General features: G+C 36.5%; 1 protein-coding gene across 3 annotated transcripts in view; it reads right to left on the bottom strand.

Annotated features, from left to right (window-relative positions):
* ADAMTSL1 (ADAMTS like 1) overlaps positions 1–12,841 on the bottom strand; it is a 482,116-nt gene that overhangs the window by 355,679 nt on the left and 113,596 nt on the right. For all 3 annotated transcript variants that reach the window (XM_069777337.1, XM_069777336.1, XM_069777338.1), the window contains exon 2: positions 7,619–7,738. In XM_069777337.1, coding sequence (XP_069633438.1) covers positions 7,619–7,738 — 120 coding nt within the window. The remainder of the gene's footprint in view (positions 1–7,618; positions 7,739–12,841) is intronic.

The following is a 12,841-nucleotide window of genomic DNA, read 5'->3' as shown; positions in this document are numbered from 1 at the left end:
TTTCCTTATACTGAAATTGGCAGTGTCCTACTTAACACAATTCAGGAGCAGGAGTTTCCAAAACCCTTCATCAGTGTCCTAGACCAGAGGCAACTCAATAAACCAGGCCAGGATATGATGGCACACATGACAGCTAGGAAATATGCAGGCATACAGACTTACTTTTAGGTCAGAAAACTAAATTTAGACTCTGAACCCTGCCAGTGATTTTTCAGTAGTGTAATTTTTCTAGGAATAATGCCCTGGCATAGCTTAGTGTGCCCCAAAAAGGAAAAAGTTTAAGCACTTCTAACATTCTCTAGTCCCTCCAATGTGCCACCTCTGCCTTAGATAGCCAAAGCTCCCTAGGCTGGATTCTCCAGCCCTCATCCTCAGGAGGCAGCCTGGGCCCGTGTGAACAGGGAATGGAAAAAAATAATCCCCCTTTCATTTGCAGTGATGCTGAGAGGCAGTGACCAAGGGTAGAGGACAGCAGACAGAGTCTCTACTAACTGTAAGAGGCAGCGTTAATCCCAAAGTCTCTATGCCTGTATTCAGTGCAGCTAAGAAAGCTCTGTACAACTGGGAAGCAAGAGAAGCGTTCTTGAAAAGCCTCTATTGCTAAAGCACGACAGGCCTTAGTTCAGAAGTCTCTTTACCAGAAAAGCAAAACTGTAAGAATAAGCTGAGACTTGTTCCTCTAGTCTGTTTCAGACAACTTGGTAATGAGCATTTGCTAAAATGTCTACATGACTTCGGACTTCTGAGACTCATGCTACATACATGACATGACAGATAGGCATATGCACATTATAAAGGCGTATGTGTGTGTACCTATATCTGCAATTAGCTATATATGGCATATATGTATTATATATACACATACAAAGAAAGAAAGAAAACTAACAGAACTTCAGAGAAACACCAGACTAACACAGAAATATGAAGGTATGAGGAATGGTAAACTTGCAAGGAGTTAAAGCCATGCAACCACATTTTTCACTAGCACGATCAGTTAATATTTGTAAAATAGAAAATCAGCAAACATTTTCCTAGCAGTAGAAAAAAGTAGTCTTAATCAAGGAGGTAATCTAAGTGCAACAAAAAGGAGCACTTTCCCTCAAAACATTTAAATGAGCTACCCATGTCATCATCAGTAGTTGTTAAAAGATTATGGCTCTTTTCATTCATGCTTTGCCTTCTATATAACAATTCAAGGTGAAATTCATGACCTCAGGTAGAGGAAGAAGTCTGGAATACCTCAGGTCAGTATCCTGTCTTCCTTGCTAGGGACTTTTTATACTATTCTTTCATCTACTTCATGCTTACCTTTCACCCATTGTACCTTAATTAATAAATGCCATAAAAACTATTGTATGAACTTTGCCAATGATATAAAAACGAGGAATCTCTCATTTTAATGAAGTGAGACCTTATAAAATGGTGATATTGAGTGTTTGCATTGAAAAGCTAGAACTATACATATTTTAAGTGTAACAACTCTTCTTAACTAATTTCCTTCATGAACTATTTACACTACAGTTGCAATTTACAGTTTTAAAAGACCTTTATTAAAATGCACAGAAGCAAGACTTGCACACATAAAGAGCATCCCCATATTGTATTAGTGCAAAATAAGCTAGTAGTTATTTGAATTAAGCTCATGTAGAGTGGAAACTGTGATGAAAAAAGAGTTTCCAGTACTTCAGTGAAGAAAACAGAAAAGCTGCTTAATCTCATAGAAACTAGGGAAATTTTCAGTTGTAGGGAGGAGTTATCTGGAACAGATATGAATAAATTTAACTCTGTTTAAGTACTGTGGTAGACCAAACAGTGCTCTATATCATTACACAAACAATGGCTTACTTGAGTTTCAATTTTTCATTTTCCTAATGTGGGCAAGGGTAATAACTCAGTCTTTCTAAAAACAGTCTCCTTTCCTCCTGTGTCAGCTCTAGCACTAGATACAGTCATGGTACAGTTTTGGCAGCTGTGGGACCTGGATTCAAAGCTTTGGAATGTAATCTCTCTCTCTCTCTATTTTTTTTTTTCCCCCTGAGCAGTAGTGTCTTGATTAGCTTTCTAACAGAAGAAAAATATAGGAACAGTTAGGGATCCAAAACATTCAACCATCATACTTCTATTTTTAAAGGGATGTAAATAATATCATTAAAAATCAACCAGAAAAATGGACAAGAAAGCATTAGAACCTTTTGGTATCTATGTCCTTGTAGACATTGAGAATTAAGGCAAATGGGAGATGCCAATGGTCCATCCTATTTTTTGTTTTCAATGATCCACAGATCTCTAAAGATATTTAATACTTTCTGTTTTTAAAGCAGGTGAACCTTTAAGATAAAAACCTTGATCAGCTTAGAGCAATTTAGTCTGGAGGAAACAAGTAACAATTTTTTAAATTATAGACTGAAAAACATTTCAGAACATTAGTGGCAGGAAATTATTTTCACCGAAAACAGTCCATGCTCAAAACAGCAAGTGGATAAGGAGCAGTCATGAATGTGGGTTGACTCATGAGACAGAAGTTTAACAAAATAATGTTTTTAAAGATTATTACAATATATTAAAGAACTTGACAATTATCAGTTGTGAGAATAGTAACACAAAGGATGACGTTACTCAGTAAAATCAGAACACAATTCATCAGTCAGTGGCCAACTGATTTTGCTGAACTGATGGAACAGCTGAGCCAGGTTATATGGAAGAAGAGAATTCCGCTACCTGCAGTCACGTTTCCATGTCACCAAAAAACTGAGAAGACTGCTCTCATCTCTGAAAGTATGAGATTCTCCCACAGCCTGTGGCCTACGGGCATGCTGATGTTCTAAAGAAACCAAGTGGTTATGGCATGAAAGTGAGCTTCACAAACCATGTTCTGCCATGCCATGCAGCTGCTACATGTGGCCTGTGAGAAGTCTGTGCCCTAATTTTCCCACTGCTTTCCTTACCAACCCAGAAAAAGCCCCAGTTTGATTTGGATCAGTCTGAGGGCATTATTTTCCAGGGAACTCTTAAACAATTCCTGGTCTCTGGCTATAAGTAGAAATTCAGGCAGATCTGCTTTACACCCCAAAATATTGAGGTCAATCTCGTGGTTTTGCACAACAGACTTGATTTTCAAATAATTGGGTTGGCAGCAATGTACATAGGACTGTCTTAACTTGCGCTAGGGAGATCTGTTCTCTACAAAGAGCAAATACAAGGTAAGGCTAGTCAGAAAAGAGTCCCTTCTACCATCAAAGCATTTTTCTTTATCTGTCATGTCAGCAGTTGCATGGGGCAGGCCCTATAATTCCTGTGGTCTGGTGATTTCCCAACCCTAAGGAGCTCATAGCTCGATTCTGCAGCATTGTTTTATAACCATTTAGAAATACGTGATCTTTAGCTAAGAAGCTTGGAAATTCCTTAGTCAATGGGCTTAACATCCTCTACTGTTATACATCAAATAATTCAGAGTACAAAGGAAAAAAAATTTGTTGCTCAAAAAATAGCATAAATAAAATTTTCATATTTACATTCTGAAAATTATCCCCTCCATCTGAAATGCATAAGCAATACACTGTAAATACCAGAATCAACTGTTACACAGGAGAAAAAACCCGAAGTTTAGACACCCATCTTAGATTTTCTTCACTGTATACAGGACTTTCTTTCATTCTTACTTCATAATGATGTAGAGAAATTCTATTCAATAACTTTATCTCAGAATAAGACCTCAGCACAGAAAACTCTGGATTTTTAACTAAGTTTTTAAAATAATTTCTAGGTACAACAGTTACTTCTTATAGAGTTGCCTCAGGATTCATGAATCTGAAATAGTATTATCCCTGACTTTCATGAACACACAAATAGGAACTTTCAGAAAATTGTAGGAGAATAATCTTTGGGCTGTTCTTTAAACTAGGCATTTTTTTAACCCTAAGTTTGGTTTCCACTAAACATTCTAAATCCATGTGCTCCATTATACTTTAATTATTTTGCCCTAGTTCTTCAATTATTTTCAATGTTTTCTCTAGAAAAAAGAAAGAAAAACACCATAATTTAGGAATTGAGAGTTTCATACCTCAGTGGTTTCCTTTGAATAATTTTGCTAGTGTAATCTCAGCTATTGGCTTTGCACAAGACAGAAAATGATAAAAATATAAATCTTCTCTGGCTTCTAGTATTTTCCCCTCTGAAGTTAATGATGGTAGAGCTACACCAATAGAGTTGGGGTTTAGTACTTATATTGAAATGGAATCTCTAAGACCTAATGGCTACAGTATTAAGAGGCTAAATCACATTATTTGCAAGGATGGAAATTTAACTTAAAGATAAGAAAAGCATCTCTGTGAGCCATTTCAATGACCAAGATAAAGCCTACAGATTGTAGAAACAGGACATCCACTATGGCACAGCAAAAAAGGTGACACACTGTTCTGTATTATTCATTGGACACTGGCCATCGCAAGCTAAGATAAATGGGCTAACTTACACTTTTTAACACACAAGCTGCAAACAATTGCTTAAAACTGCCTCACAAGCACATAGTATGAGTATTTCCTGTTTAAGCATATTTGCTGTAGTAACTGGTTACAAAAAACACAAGTTCTTTTGATCTCTCCAACTTTTGCTGGGAATTGCAATGCATTATTATAGCACCATTGCTAACAGCTTTAAGGCATAGGACTGGAAAGCTATACATATCCACTTGCTGACTGTGGCCATTCTCTCGTTTATACCATAAGACACTTATCTGGCACCTCTGGAAATGTATCTCTTCTCCCAAATGGCTATGGAGTTATGGGGCTATTACTTTTCAACATCAGAAGTGAATCAACCTTTTTAGATTTTCTCAGCTACCCACAGAAATAGTCATATGTGGTCTTTTTTTTAAGAGTGAAGACACATTCTTCAGACAGTAACTTCTAAATCAGGATCAGCAGCCTCAATTTTCCCAGAAAGCATCTAATCAGCTCATGTAATCTTCCGGGGAAAATACAAACATTAAAGATTTTTATAAATTATAATTAAGACACTAGCTGCACAGCCTTCCTTGAGGCTTCATCTGCACACTGATTTTGAAAAGTTGCAAACAGATAAGCCTACCCTATGTTAGTCACAGGACTCCTAAAAAGAACCAAAGTGGGACATTTACTGGGGAAGTATGATAAAAGAGGCTGTTTTGTCTGTGTCTTATTTGTTAAGAAAACATCTTCACAGTAGATTTTGTAATTAGATACACCATGTTCACCATGGAGATTACAGGGAAAAAAAGGATTGGTCCCATGAATTGACAAAGATTGGTCCTGAAATATAGCTTGTGCTTTCTATTCTGGAAAGTTGTATCTAAATCTCTGCCTCTGCAATACTTTTTGTATCACTCCAGCCAGGCCACTTGTAACATTTTTTCTGATACATTAGAAATCATGTACTCTTTGTTCTTGTAGATGCCTTATCCATTATCTTCAGCTTGATGGACAAAGATGCTGAACACTCATGATTGCATCTGAGGTCAATAGTTCCCCTCTGAACTTATTGCTATGTCATGCGAGGTGAATTGAAAAAACCAGATCCTTGTGTCTCAGAGCACTCAAGAAAGGTAGATGCTTTTGACATTAATGTCTGTGAGCCTTTGAGTCTACATCCGTAGAATAGGAACAATATCCTGTGCCACAGAAATTTAGGAAAACAAATTCACTAATATTTAAGAAACAGAAACTTAGAATAAATGCCAGAGAAAAGCCCTTTTTGCAATTAATGCTTGCATTTGAAATAAAGTCTGCATAGCACACCGTAAACAAGTCATGACAGCACATATACATTTAAATATTTCAGGCTACATACAGTAAAGTTACTTCAAGCTCTTCCATCCCACCTGCTCCCTACTGAACCAGTCACACAGAGAAAAGAGTATGTGCTTCTGTAGTTGAAGATGGTATCACAGAGAGATTAAACTGGAATAAAGGTTCCTTAAGTCATCTAAATGAAGATTGTGAAGTCATATTTCCTGTGTGATATTCTTTTAGTGTAGCTGTGTTTTCATACACACATAGTTGCACAGAAAGGAGACCACAGGAATGATACAGCATCCTTGTGAAATAATAATAAAAAAACAACACTACCTTGAAGTCAAATCTACGAATAATTTGCAGAGTACTTTCTGCTTATGTGAACACAATCACAATACACTTACAAACAGGCATAAGACCAGCACAACTCAGAAAAACAACAAATCAGTTCACCAGTACTGACAAAATGGTAATAAAATGCTGCTTCCTTCTCTGGACCACAGAGAATAAATGGTTTTAATGAATAAGAATTTCAGCCTTATCTCCTCAATGAGTCGATGGGGGTAGCAGAAGACCAGCATTCTCTGTTCAATGAAACTTTATTATCCTGGCAGTAAAGCGGTTGCTTCATACAATCCTGAACTGCCATAAAATTACGCACAGTGGTAGAATAAAGTGTTGGTTTTGCCTGTCTGAAATCTCTTTTAGCAGTTGTAAAGCACTGAGGGTAACTTGTCTGAGAGTAGATGGATTAGCACAAACACGGTGGATTGTTTAATACCTTCACTCCTCCGTTAACTGGATTCTTTAACCTGAGCAACAAGACTTATCAAAAGACATCCACCCCATCCTTCCAAAGTCCTAGCTCTACATGATCCCACCAATGATAACTGGCTAACATTCACTCATGCACTAAGAAAGGTAACTTCAGGCATTGCCCTTTGAGGCTATGAGAAAAAGTTGATTAAACAGGTGGTAAGCATGGCTGTGCCAACACTTAATTATTCTAGAATCACTTTCCTTTTCCTATCCTACAGTCTTTATTTTGAACTTTAATCCCTAAAATACATCACCAGTTCATGGTAATATCAGACATTAATGCTCCACCACTTCTGTTAAACCACAATGTGTTGGACATTGTAATATATCAGCCCTTGAAAATATCAGACCTATACATCTACTGCAGTTTAAAATCAGTTGGCTTGCTTTATTTCATATTAAATCACAATTAAGCATGTCTCCCAAGTTCTCTACTTTGACATTCTTTTCTTCAAAAACATCAGACAATTAACTGCCTGAAGGACATGAAATCCTTCAGACCTGAAAAAAATACCTTGCCAGACATATATAGCAGAGAGTGAAAATATATTTTTCATAAAACTTTTTCCCCATTTGTTACATTCCTTGGTACATTTTATAAAATTATTCTTTTCAAAGCATTATTTGTTTTTAGAGAACCTGTGAATTTAACTTTACTCATTCATATGCAATTAAAAATAAATGCCCTTTGCATGTGCTAATCAAACAATGGTAGCAAATTAGACTGCCAAAATTCTGAATGAGAAAAATTTTCATTAGAAAGCAAAAGACAAATCTGTGCTTCTTGGTGCTTAAGAAGAGGTCTGTCCTTAAAATAATAATGAAACCTCGTATGCATTTGACACCCACCGTATGAACAGTCTCTATTTACATGGAATTTCCAATATTTTTAGGGTGACATTTTTTACGTAGCAAATCTAATTTTGTAACTTTCCATAAACTGATGAAGCAGAATGAAAGACCTATCACAAATATCTATACTTCTGCAAACATTTCTGATCAAATATTTTAGAATAATAGAAGATTCCTACCAGATCTTCTGTTTTGTGGTTATTCAGCAGATCAGATAGGAAATCATCATGAAGACTTTCTCTCCGAATCAGTGTAAATTCACGTAGGAAAACTGCGCCTTGATTTTGGTCTCCACAAACCTAGAAGGAAAACATATTATTAGGAAAAGCAAAATTTTAATTCTGTCATAGACACAATCATAATATCCAGATAAATCAGACTGGAAGATTAAAATGTTCATTAATGGTCCTTTGTCTTCCATTACTAAACTCTTTCTAACCATTCAGCATTGCCATTAATGAAAACAGACATGCATTTAAAGAAAGTCAGTAAGTTAATGAATAAAACTGCCATTTACATGAGATTCCGTTGTAAAGTAAGTTTCTGTGTTGTTACTTAAAGCTATGGTCTATAAGGCAGTTAACAGTTATAACCTCTTTTGTGAAATGAATTAATATTTAGAGTGTATTTTTACTTTTTGGAACAGATCGTATTTGTCCAGTATCACAAGAAGTTAGAGCTTAAAACTTCTGAGGACCAGAAAAAATTTATATATAACTACTTTAGCTAGCAAACTTAAATATGCACCTGCATTCAAAATCATTTACACCTATTGTTTTCAAGTTTAGGAATATATATGTGTCGTGGTTTAACTCCAGCCAGCAACTAAGCACCACGCAGCCGCTCACTCACTCCCCCCCCCCCACCCAGTGGGATGGGGGAGAAAATCGGGAGAAGAAGTAAAACTTGTGGGTTGAGATAAGAACGGTTTAATAGAACAGAAAAGAAGAAACTAATAATGATAATGATAACACTAATAAAATGACAACAGTAGTAATAAAAGGATTGGAATGTACAAATGATGTGCAGGGCAATTGCTCACCACCTGCTGACCGACACCCAGCCAGTCCCCGAGCGGCGATTCCCCCCACTTCCCAGTTCCTATACTAGATGGGACGTCACATGGTATGGAATACACCGTTGGCCAGTTTGGGTCAGGTGCCCTGGCTGGGCATGAGAAGCTGAAAAATCCTTGACTGTAGTCTAAACACTACTGAGCAACAACTGAAAACATCAGTGTTATCAACATTCTTCACATACTGAACTCAAAACATAGGACTGTACCAGCTACTAGGAAGACAGTTAACTACATCCCAGCTGAAACCAGGACAATAAGCTACTTGAGAAAGGGGTTGTTTCTTCAGTAACTGTCTAACCAATACCTATCAAAATGTCCTAGGTACTAATATGGCATTGTTATAGTTCTTGGAAATAAATAATTAAAACAATTCCGCATCATTCTTCATGCTCCCACATCCTTTTTTTCTTTGGTTATCCAAGCCAAAGAATGATTTTTTTTTTTTTTTTTTAGGTATAAAGTAAACTTAAATGTTGGAAAGCAGTGAAATATCAGGGAGGATTTTTTACATATTAATGGAATATGTTGCTTTTCATTAGACTGACTATAAAGAATTCCACTACAGGTGAAATATCCATAAAGGTTAACAACCAGAAATTGTGAGTGTATTATCAGCCGGAAATCTAGCTGATTTTTTGGTTTTCAGCACTTAACATATTTTGAAGGTGACTCAGCTTGAGAGAAAAGTATGTTTTATCAAAATGGTTAAGTGAGAATATTTTGTACTTTAGTATTTGACAACAGCGACTGTAACTCTAGTACGAATTAGGCAAGTGTAACAATTATAAATAATTTATTTCTATGAGATACAGGTTTATCTTCCCATAAATGTATGCGAGATACACATGCATGGTAATTGTGGAGTTTGGAGTTTCTGGTTATCTTTTTCTGTTTCTCCATCTGAAGGACAAGATACTATAATCAGGCATGGTAAATACAGTATTTCTCATGTATTTAAGATAAGCATAGGACTAATAAATGGACTGTTGTTACTACTCACAACTGCTGTACTACTAAATTTATTTTACTAAGAAGAAAGTCAATGCTCTGGTGCTTTTATTATGATTATTTCTTGCATTCATCCTTCTGCATAGCCAGATGCCATAGTTATCCTGGCTCTACTTATCCTAGCTGAGAAGTTCAGAGAAAAAGAAGGGCCTGAGAGTACCATGAATATGATGTGTAGTGTCCAGGGGGAGGATGAAGTATAGATTTGCCTTGCCACTCCCTACAAGTGAGTTGGTATTGCTGTTTGGGAGGAGCAGTTCTCCCTGCCAGCTGCGAAGTGAGATCAGAGCTGTTGCAAAGCTAGTGCAGCTATAACGGGGTGACTAGAAGGAGATGAGCTAATAAAATTAAAGTGGGGGATGGGAATATCTTAATATGAAGTGGGTAATGGGAAGAAGTAAGAGTCCCTGAATCCAAACTTTATGCTGGTTAACATAACAGACTTCTTCTTTGATGTAAGACTCTTCTCTCTAGTAGTAAAATAGGGGCACCTAATTTTCTTGGTTGCTTTCAGCTCCTCTACTGTAAAATTTAAGTTTAAAACCAAACCCAAAACCCCACACTTTCTATAAAAGGTACAGAGTTTTACAAGTGTGGGATTTTAAAATTTAGACTTAGCTTTCTGTCTTGTGGATAACATTGAGAGATACACCCACTGATATTACCCTTCTATTATTGAGTCAGGGCAATGAAGAATCCTCAGGGGTGTCAGAGGACCAAGCATGCATATGTCCAAAAGAAAAAGAAGCCCTGCTACTGACACATATTCTTTTTTCTAATAAAAATTACGGACAAATCACTACCTTACAAATAAAAATGTCCCTGAAATAGCTCGTATTTCATAAAAATGTTTCATCCTAGGAGTGGCAAAAAATGTTCAACAATAAAACTTATTTCAAGAAAGGAAATCTACAGTTTTATTTTATTTTGTGATTTTAAGCACTTATGGTCACCAAATGTAATGATAAAATTATGATTAATTAGGTTTTCTTACAATTTTGTGCTTCTAATTTCAGAAGTCAAATTACAAACAGTGTAAAAAAGTAATTTCCTCACCAATGATTCACCTTCCTACTTTGCTTATTCTGCTCCTATACAAATATACCCAGATTCTGCAAAATCTTTTCTTTATAAGAGCAGTCAGCTTCCTGTTATTACAATTTCTAACTGGTTTTCAAAAAGAAACCAAACCTAGTAAAGTATTCTGTCATCTTCCTAAGTTATCAATACTTAAAATAAAGACTTCATAAAGAATGCATTTGCAGTATCAATAATCTTAACAAAGTATTGCTAACCTTTAAAACTTAACTATTTACCATATGAATATTAATGGTCTAACTGCTGATAATTACATGGGAGAGAAGTAGATGCCAGAGGCACTATTCAGGAAGAATAGGCAGTCCAAGAGAGTTGAAAAAGACATTGGGAAACTGAGGATGAAGGAAGATGAGAAATAAAAACCAAGAAAAGCAGTAATGAAAGCTTTTTTTTTTTCCTTTTAACTCAGCAAACCTGAATGATAAAATCTTGAAAAAAAAGAAAGAACTGAAAAGCATGCAGTTATCTAAAAAACATTATTCTCCTCTTGATTTATATTGTACACTTTTCTGCTTTGAGCAGTAGCTCCTCCTGGGTTCACTGTAATTTATACATCTGCTGATGAAACTTAGTCCTAGTAGAGTATGGCCATCCTTACTGAGAGAGCTGGAATCAATCCATTTCAGATGAGTGTCAGTAAATTGGATTAATATCCGGAAAGACTGTTTTCCATTTTTCAAGTTCCCTTAAAGTCTTGGCTACAAATATGTCACCATTTCATTCTCTCAGGAAACCTATTATCATTGTAACACAGCCACCACATCTCTCATCTCTGTTCCTTCAGTTTATGATCAGACGAGCTTAGAAAACAGTCTCCAAAAATAAGGCAACTGAACCCTTCTTAAGCAGTGAGTAAACCATATGAAGAAAGAGCAGCCTGGCAGAAATCTGACCCTTAGCAGCAGCAATAATCTGCAGCAATATGTGGCTTTTCAAGGATCTGCAAACAACATTGGAAAGAAGGTTTCGCTAATGCATACCTGAAGGTCAACAGCATAGCACCGAAGTTTCTCAGCACAAGGAAGCTATCTGGGTATTCAGATACCCAACTGATGTTACAAAGGAGACTGTTATGAAATTGAGGTGAGAGAAAATTCCAGAAGATACCTAAGCAATAATGTTTTTCTCATTTTAGCTCAGTTCCTATCTCTTAGATTAGTGCAAAAACATGAGTTGTTCCATTAGATCCAGTGGTGTGAGTCCATGGGGCAGAAATCTTTGGAGTCAGGCAGACAAATACAGAATTAGGAAATAAAAAACCTAACATAAACCAGAGGGTGGAAGGATGCATCCCAGCCAACAGAGTCTAAGTTTTCTTGCACTTGAGTACTGTCTCACTGTGGAAGTAGCTTCATTAATTTTGCTGTGACCATCAATAAACTAAACTAGTACTAATTCTTTGTTACGAAGGTGTAATAGTGATACTTTGCCGAATTCAGGAGGCACAGAAATAACAATACAGGCCAAAAATCTGATGCAAATAATCATGGTACCTTCCATAGCACCCTTTTCAGCACAGAGGCCAAGGGATGCCAAAGTATCTCAAAGTATCTCAAACTACTCCTAGGAGTAGTTTTGAGGTGACAGTTGCTCAGTCGAAGCTTTTTTAATTTTGAATATTCAAAGCCCAAAGCACCCAGAAAATTATTACTAACATCAAAATTTAAGGCAAAAAAATATGGACTGGTTTATTAAAAACGCTTCTTCTAACATGATTTTAAAAATCAGTTTCTTTAAGCTTACTGAGGTTTTTGAGAGGCTTTGAGTGTCTTGACAATGATAAGAAGGGTTACTTTTCCTTATTAGTAGTATTCTCAGGCATGCATCTCTTGGATTTTATGACAGAAACAAATTAGAACATGAAGCATATGACAGAAATTAAGGTATTAAATACCAGAAAGGTAGCAATGACATTTATAGTGTGGGATGAGGAATGCAGGCTTTTAATAAGCCAAGTTATTGTGCAACACCCTGTTTGGTTTAAACTCCACTCTAAACAGCACAGGAACTTGTGCATGTATTTCAACTCTGAATTACTCTCCGTAAAAGCTAACAACAACATTCCACTTTATTGCCTGCACACTTCCAAGTGAAAGAGCACCACACTTTTATATGGGTGACAAGAGCTTTAATGCATCCCTCAGCCCTGCAAGACACAATCACGTAAGAAGGAAAGGCATCCTAGTGGACTCACAGGTGTGTCTAAGCAGCTGCTAGC

Source organism: Haliaeetus albicilla, chromosome Z (genome assembly GCF_947461875.1).
Source record: "Haliaeetus albicilla chromosome Z, bHalAlb1.1, whole genome shotgun sequence".
NCBI lineage: Eukaryota > Metazoa > Chordata > Aves > Accipitriformes > Accipitridae > Haliaeetus > Haliaeetus albicilla.
The sequence above is the reverse complement of the archived record's forward strand: the minus strand, read 5'-3'. Positions and strand labels throughout refer to the sequence as shown.